The sequence below is a fragment of the Aethalodelphis obliquidens genome, unplaced genomic scaffold (genome assembly GCF_003676395.1).
Source record: "Aethalodelphis obliquidens isolate GAN/ISIS:26980383/991018 unplaced genomic scaffold, ASM367639v1 scaffold20, whole genome shotgun sequence".
Taxonomy (NCBI): Eukaryota; Metazoa; Chordata; class Mammalia; order Artiodactyla; family Delphinidae; genus Aethalodelphis; species Aethalodelphis obliquidens.
In genome coordinates this window covers 9890226-9898902 of record NW_020837964.1, presented here as the reverse complement: position 1 = coordinate 9898902, position 8677 = coordinate 9890226, and the positions used below count along the sequence as shown (strand labels likewise).

General features: G+C 41.7%; 1 protein-coding gene across 1 annotated transcript; it reads left to right on the top strand.

Moving 5' to 3' along the window:
• The first annotated feature begins 275 nt into the window (after positions 1-275).
• Positions 276-7716, top strand: CLEC3A (C-type lectin domain family 3 member A). The gene is made up of 3 exons (XM_027119884.1): positions 276-390; positions 5474-5557; positions 7325-7716. Exons 1-3 carry the CDS (start codon positions 276-278, stop codon positions 7714-7716), a joined length of 591 nt encoding a protein of 196 aa, XP_026975685.1.
• The last annotated feature ends 961 nt before the right edge of the window (positions 7717-8677 follow it).

The following is an 8677-nucleotide window of genomic DNA, read 5'->3' as shown; positions in this document are numbered from 1 at the left end:
GATATGCTCTGAAAAGGCAAGTCAAGTAGGAAAAATTTTCCTAGGAGGAAAATTTTTTTTAAAGCCTAAAGAAGACACGAGAACAGGGGCCACCTTATGCTGCAGCCAGCAGAGGCATTCCAACATTCCGTCAGCAGGATTCCAGCCAACCTGCACAGTGTGCTTTTATAAAGGTGGCCCCAGGCACTTCAGGGCAAGATGTGGCTGGGAAGTCTACCTGCCCCCTCGTACTTCAGAGGAGCTGGCACAGTGGCTGTCAGACTTGCCTGAGAGCCATGGCAAAGAATGGACTTGTAATTTACATCCTGCTTATCACCTTACTCCTGGACCAGACCACCAGCCACACGGCCAAGTTCAAAGCCAGGAAGCACAGCAAACGCCGAGTGAAAGGTAACGGGGTTTCTCCGTCCCGCAAAACTCTAGGCTAGCTCAGGGAGGGGAGGAGCTGGACAATGCTCATTTCCAGATTCTTCAAGGACACCAGCTCTGGTGACCGTACCATGGCTTCAGGTGCATATGGCGTTTTCAGGGGACTGAGTGACCTCTTAATTTTCTGGGACAGTTTGATATTTAAAGGAATCAAGTGGTAGGCTGTATTGTATATCTGTATTGTATTCTGTACTGTATATCCTTTGTCAGGTGAGCTTAGGCATGAGAATGTTCTTTGGAGGGTGATAACCTGGATACAACATCAGGTATTTGGAATGAGGGATCAAGTAGAAGAGACTGATTAACAGGGTATACCATTTCACTCGTAGATATTGTATGATGTTCACATATACCTGCAAGATAACTATAATCTTATTAAATGTGCACTAGAGGATAAAGCTATTGGTAATGTGACTTCCGTTTCATCATTAGTTATCATGTAGGTATATTTTCATATCCCTGGCAATATAAGGACAGTCTATACTATATTTTTAAGATTTTAATGTCATAGAGAAGTTGAAACTCTTTCACTTAAAAATATTTCAACAAACAACGTCATGTAGCATTTGAAGACATTTTAATGCAAAACAATCTCCAAGCAAACCCAAATTTGGGGTGGCTTGAATTAGGTTAAGAGATTAAAAAAAAAAAAATCCTGCAAGGAACAATGATGATGGCATTTGCAATATGCTAAAACCAAATCAAAAGGAAAAGCATCAAGAAAAGTGTGGGGTGATGTTTTATCTCATCCTGAGTCATCTTCATATCAGGATATTTCAAGGTAAATATTAGGACACTATTTCCTTATCAATTTCACTTCATTAGTAACAAAACACACCAAAGATACAAATAACATTAAAGTCTCGATTTAACACAACACGAATGGCTGGTGGGTAAAAGGGAGCTTATCTTGCACCGTGTTTTTAAGATTACACAGTGCCCTTTTCCAGGAATATTTATTTATACACTTTAGGTCTGATGCAAAGTTTCTTTCTTTTTTTTTTTTTTTTTTGTGGTACGCGGGCCTCTCACTGTTGTGGCCTCTCCCGTTGCGGGGCACAGGCTCCGGACGCGCAGGCTCAGCGGCCATGGCTCACGGGCCCAGCCGCTCTGCGGCATGTGGGATCCTCCCGGACCGGGGCACGAACCCGCGTCCCCTGCATCGGCAGGCGGACTCTCAACCACTGCGCCACCAGGGAAGCCCTGATGCAAAGTTTCTTAAGTGGAATCTTTTTTCCTTATAAAATATTACACTCCTCTGTTATTCCTTTTAATGATAGATTAAAATATTTCTCATGAGTGATGAAGACAGGAAAAGGAGGGAGAGAAGATGTGGAATACTTTTGTTGCCAGCATTTGTTTACCACAAAGAAGGACTTAGCAAAGTGGTGACCACCCAGTAAGGATGCAGGGAGGTGTTTGAATATGTGAGTGTGTGTGTGCGTGCTGTGTGGGTGTTTCTCAGTTGTAGTTCAGGTTATTATGCCCTACCCTCCAAGACACACACACAAGCATGCACACATGCTTTTGTTTGTTTTTTAACAGACTGGGTCCACATTTTAAATATCATCCTCCCAAAGCAGTTTTGCTCATTTTTGCCTTGAGATCCGAGAAAGTAGATTCTACAGTAAGTGAAACCATTAGCCTAAACATTTCTTTCCCCCATACATTTTTAAAATATTTTAAGTACCTGGAAAGAATACCAAAGTTCATGGAGTCAAAAGCGAAAGCCATTTTTTCTCTCTCGATCCTTTCCACAGAATTACCCCCTATTAACTGTTAGGAGATAGTATCCCCAGAGTTTTCTTTAATGTCCGATTAAAAATTGATACTTTTAACAAAATAAGAGTTGGCTATCCAAAGTACTTGGCAGACCAATTAATTGATTTTATCTATTAAGTCTTGGATAACCTTAAATATAAGGCATACCTCAGCCCTTTTAACAGCTGCATAATACTCCCTTATGGATGGGTCATGACTTATTTAATCTGTTCTCTCTTGGTGAACTTTTGTGTTCATCAAATCCATCCCTTTATGATCCAATGCCTCAGTGAACTACTTTGTAAACAGATATTGATCTCCATGCTAGAATATTGTGCTGATACACTTCAAGAAGTAAAATTGTAGGTTAATTACACTGTCTCTCAAAATGGTAGCATGAACCCATGCTCTCATCTTCAGCGTACAAGAGCACCCATTCACACCTTGACAACCTGACATCCTATCATCAGGTTAAGCTGTGCCAGCCTAACAAAACCCAAAAACCTTTTAATTTGCATCTCTTTGATGGTTAACAAAGTTGAGGTATTTTTCATACGTTTACTGGTCATTTATTCCAGGAATTATTCTTGCATTCCTACACTGTATCTGCTTTTGGAGAACAACAATAATAAAATGAAAGGGAGCCTTTTTTAAAAACTCGAAATGGCAGTTGAGTGATTTAGCTCCAAAACCAAGTTTTCCCTGCTATTTGCTTCATAGGTCTCAACAAATTAGGTGGAGCAATGCAAATTATGTTGTAGTCATGAATCAAAAATAAATTTTTTGATTGTGAAATAGTTGTTCTCTGTATTCATTGTCAACAAAACACATCCACATTTCTCACAAAGGACTGAAGCAGAAGCCAAGCCACCTGGATAATGACTTCCATAGTGATCTCCCAAGACCCTAATAATAATTCATGTGTCTTCGTGTTAATTACAATGTTTACAGTTTCCCTATGGAGGCCCTTTATTTAAATAGCATGGAGCAGGAAGCCAAGAGGGACTGGGGGTGACATTTGTATGGTTTACAACTTGTAACTTGGGGGAAAACTTCAGCAGTCTTTGCAAGTCTGGCCTCCAACAGGTGATGGCTTTGCATCCTGAAGGTACCCTTATATTTATTCTGGATTCTATGGTCCCGTTGAGGAAACCCTTGAGTTACTGTCCTTCTCAGCTGAGCTACTGGACGCTTTGAGAATTGATGTCCATCCCTGGATACCCCAGAGCCATTTCCTAACCCAAATGTGGAAACACCTGGCTTGCAAAGCATATGTTTAAGGGGAAAATGAGGGACCTTCCTGGCGGTCCAGTGGTTAAGACTCCCCAGTTCTACTGCGGGGGGCACAGGTTCGATCCCTGGTCACGGAACTAAGATCCTGCTTGCGGTGCGGTGTGGCCAAAAAAAGAAAAGGGGTGGGAGGGTAAAGTGAATCAGCACATTTGGATTTGGTCCTATCCTTAAATTCCCTATGTGGTATCCCCACGAAAAAAAAGGCAGCTAGGAACAGCCAAGCTTCAAGCATCTTAGCTATTTGAGGCCATGTACTAGGGACCAACCAGGTAAAGGTGGTCACTGTGCAGAAGCAGATGGGAGGGGTGGGAAGAGAACAGACTTGAAGTCAGAGAGATTCAAATCCCAACTCTGCACCTTACTAGCTGGGTAACCTTTGACAGGTTAATTCAGATTTCTGTGCCTCTCTTTCTCCTTTTGTGAAATGATAGCGTCCGTCTCATAGTAATACTGAAAGAATTAACCTCCCGGTGCACAGTATATGGTGGCTTTTAATATTTATTAAGATTTATTATAATTCCTGCCTTTGAAGAGCTCACAAGCTGTCAGTTTCTAAGACAGTCCCCATCAGGTCTGGATTTTTTATTTAGTTAAGGCTGCTCATTTTCTACTACTTACTTATACCCAAGGTTGGTAAAGGACAGCCACGAAGACTAACCTCATCCAGGGACATTCAAGACTAAGTAAATTGCTAATCCCTAATGCAGAAGCATTTTCAGAGGGCTTTTTATCACTGCCTTTCCCTGCTTCTCCATGAAAATCACTGAACCCTGCTAGGAGCCACTATACCTGGAACATCAGCTGAGTACGGATACTGGGGACAGGGGACTTGGGGACCCAGTTAAGTCTGAGTGTGAGTTCTACCACTTATCTGCCAATTTAGCTCGTTGAGTTCATTCTCATCCTTCAATGGGAATCTCATTTTCCTCCACTCATAACTATTTTTGAAGAGTAAATGAAAATAACACAGAAGTATTTTGTATGCCATAAAGTGTCCGTTCACTCAGCAAACATTATGAGACTGATTATGTGCCAAGCATCATGTTAAACATCGGGAATACCATGGACAACCAGAGAGATGATATTAAGTAAGTAAAGGAAGACGATTATAGATTGCAGAAATTGTGCGGAAGAAAAATAAAGGTTCAAGGAAAGAGATCAGCCAGAGGGATGCCAATGTAGAGAGGATGATCAGAAAGTCTTCTCAGAAGAGGAAGAGGCAGGACAGGAATAAAGATGCAGACGTAGAGAATGGACTTGAGGACAAGGGGAGGGGGAAGGGTGAGATGGGACGAAGTGAGAGAGTGGCATGGACATATATACACTACCAAATGTAAAACAGACAGCTAGTGGGAAGCAGCCGCATAGCACAGGGATATCAGCTCGGTGCTTTGTGACCACCTAGAGGGGTGGGATAGGGAGGGTGGGAGGGAGGCTCAAGAGGGAGGGGATATGGGGATATATGTATATGTATAGCTGATTCACTTCGTTATAGAGCAGAAACTAACACAACAATGTAAAGCAATTACACTCCGAAAAACATGTTAAAAAAAAAAAAAAGAAGAAGAGGAGAACTTTAAGCTTGATAAGGAGATGGACAAGAGCTGGGCAAGAGTGTTCCAGGCAGAAGGAACACAAAAGAAGCATCCTGAGATGAGACAGATTGCTCTAGGATGCATCTGAAATCAACAAGTCTGAAGTCTGGTGATGGAGGGCGAGTCCCACAGGGTGGGGCTGGAGCAACAGACAGGAGCCCCATCCCCCAGAAGGACCTTCTAATATTATTACTCCCACCAAGCCCTTATACATCTTCCTGGCTAACTTATTTTCATGCATTGTTTTCCACGTACACTGGGCTCAGTTTCATCAAAATCACTCTCGCCTTAAATTCTGGATTCCAAAGCTTTATTTTATTTTGTTTTATTTGTATCTTATTTTAATCATATGCTTTTCATTCCTCCTATCCCGCCCTACCCTAAAATATCCTCAGAAAAGGATGGAGACCTGAAGACTCAAGTGGAAAAGCTCTGGAGAGAAGTCAATGCCCTGAAGGAAATGCAAGCCCTGCAGACAGGTGAGATCCCATCTCATCTCAAACGAGATAGGAAAAGAAACTGTGATTTGTCAGCAATTCAAACCATATAGAGAGTACGTGCTGAGTTGTAAGCGACATTTTTTTAAAAGAGACATTGACAAGCCAGAGACGTGTCCAGGAGAATGGATCTAAAAGCTGGGGAGATGACTGTTTGGGGAAATTAGCTTGATTTTCCACTCCCTACTCCTGTAAATGGGTGGTATAGAAATAAAACCAGGCATTTCAATAATACATTTTAAAAGTCCGTCCATAATTCTTCTTTAATGGGCAATGAAAGAAAACTGAAGAAGTATTAACTAGCTAAAATAATCAGCATTATTTAGATGTTTACTAAGTGTCCATTGGGAGATCGCCGAGGTTGAACTAAACACAGGATCAGAGGACTCACTCCCGACAAGTAGGGCAACACATGCAGAGAAGACCAGTGGTTAGAGCCACAGCTTGCCAGCAGAGGGCAGCATCCAGTGTTCCTTTTACATGGAGTAGCGCTCCTGGCAGCCTATGCAGCTGGACCCACTGCTGTCCAGGAGCTACTCTGCTGGCTCCCAGGGCAAGGAAATGAGAGCCACACTAGGTAAGTTCAGGAACATCCCTGGCTTGTAAGGTTCACATCCTCAGGAATGAATACTCTCAGCAACTCCAAAAGCAGAGCTTTGAGGGTCTCACAAGAGAACTGCCCAATTATAAGACTTACTACCTTCAAGGAGGACTGAAGTTACAGCTTTTCCATCAAGTATTTATAACTCCCAGGCCAGCTGTATGTTACTGATCCTGAGTCATTTTTACCATAAGCAACGTTGCCTAGTAACAATGGTGACAGGGTCCTTTATCAGGTTCCCAGGGGAACAGAATTAGAAAGTTAAAGGATGGCCAAATGCGTCTGCGTCTGCAGAAGGGGAGAGTTTTGTTAACCCTCTAACCACAGTTGGGGACTATAATAATACTTTATAAACATTAACACATTAATCCTCCAACAATTTATGAGACGATGCTGCTATGATTATCCTCATTTTACAGATGAGGAAACTGAGGCACAGAGAAATTAAATAATTTTTCCAAAGCTTACACAGCTAGTAAATGTCAGAACTGACACCTAAGTCCAGGCACTACAGCCCTGGAGCCTGACTCTCCAACGTTATGCCTTGAAACTATCTTTCTATTTGTTTTATCCTGGGTAAGACAAACAATACTACCAGGGCTCAGTTATCTGCATAAGAAAAACCCTATCGCTCCACAGGCAAACTCAGACTTCTGTTTTTGTTTGTTTTTTAATAATTGTGGCACACCAACCAGTTCCGAAAGTTCCAAGGAAATTCAGCACATAATGGAGCTACACAAACTAGCGAACACGTATATATATCCAAGCAGCAGGAGGCTAAAGGCCAGGGTTTAAGGGTGAGGCAGACCTGGGTTTCCGTAGTTGTGATCTTATGTGACGGGTAAGTCACCTTTTTATAGGCTAAGTTGTTAATAAGTAACAACTTCTTTAAGCTTCACTATCCTGCTATGTAAAGATGGGCATAATAAAAACTCACTTCATGGGATGGTTGTGATTATGACATGAGTTCATTTATGTAAAGTACTTGGCACAGTGTCTGACTCATACAAAGTCTTCAGTACATGCTAACTCACCATTGTCACTGCACATCATTCATTCCACAACTATTTACTGCTATTGGCCAGATCCAGTCCTGGATTATTATACTACAAAAGCATCTTAATATGTCAAATTTCACATCTTTACAGTCTGTCTCCGAGGCACAAAATTTCACAAGAAGTGCTACCTTGCTTTGGAAGGCTTGAAGCACTTCCACGAAGCCAACGAAGACTGCATTTCCAGGGGAGGGACGCTGGTTGTCCCCAGAAGCTCCGATGAAATCAATGCCGTCCGAGACTATGGTAAAAGGAGCCTGCCAGGGGTCAATGAGTTTTGGCTGGGCATCAACGACATGGTCACAGAAGGCAAGTTTGTCGATATCAATGGAGTCGCCATCTCCTTCCTCAACTGGGACCATGCACAGCCTAATGGTGGCAAGCGGGAAAACTGTGTCCTCTTCTCACAGTCAGCTCAGGGCAAATGGAGTGACGAGGTCTGTCGTAGCAGCAAGAGGTACATATGTGAGTTCACCATCCCCTAATAGACCCTTCTTGAATGTGTCTTCCAAGCAAGATCGGTCATGATTTATAGGCTGATGGATCCCAGGAATAAGTCAAAATTGTCCTCCCTCACGGGACTCTGTGTTCACAGGAATACAAGAGTCAGCCAGTTTGGCTACCACATTGTATTGTGGTTTTGCCCTCCCTGGGGTATGGGGGAGCAGAAATAATGATCTAGCCATGTACACACTGTTAAAGGGGCTTCTGCAAAATGGGCTATCAGACCTTTCTCACTCCTGGTCCCTCCTACTTGTATCGACCAGGTTAGTGTTAAAAATACAACAGCCAGAAAAGCAAGCTTAGACGACCTGGAAGATTTTCTCTTAAAAGTTTAGGATATATTTGATTGATGAGGTGCTACATAATCCAAAAACTTTTCAGTCTGATGTTCAATCTGTTCCATCCTAATGATAGTATCTTATTAGTCCATCACCCTTTCTTTGAGTTGCAGCATCCCCTGGTGGGACTAGTATCTTCTCTATCACATCAAAACATGAACGTCTCAGAGAGGTTCTGATTTAATTCCATTTTCTTCAAACCCATCCTACTCCCCCCAGCCCTCCAGCCATATACACATCTTTTTTTTTTTTTTTTTTGGAAGTTCCAAGTAAAGATCTGGAAGGAAATATTAAGGCAGTATTGGTAACCCTAAGACAGAACAGAGTAGCAGATTGTATAGAAAAAGAAAATTTTAAAAAGTCTACTTTTTCCCTGCATTAACATCTTTACCTGACTTTATGAAATCAAGGGTGGATATGACATGTTAGTTTCCTTTTTTTAACATATTTTACATACTTATATATATTTAACAATCATATATTTAAGTCTATTATGAGCAATCTATATTTGGAGGTTGAAAGCTGGATTTAAATAATATTATTTTGGAGTCACATGTCTATGTTATTTTTTATTATTCTGCTATTCCCACTAAATTGTTTCACT

Excerpts from the sequence above, each read along its gene's own strand:
- CLEC3A (XM_027119884.1), top strand. The coding sequence starts at position 276 with ATGGCAAAGAATGGACTTGTAATTTACATCCTGCTTATCACCTTACTC. Across the intron at positions 391-5,473 it reads CAGCAAACGCCGAGTGAAAG|AAAAGGATGGAGACCTGAAG; the intron begins GTAACGGGGTTT and ends AAATATCCTCAG. Across the intron at positions 5,558-7,324 it reads AATGCAAGCCCTGCAGACAG|TCTGTCTCCGAGGCACAAAA; the intron begins GTGAGATCCCAT and ends ACATCTTTACAG.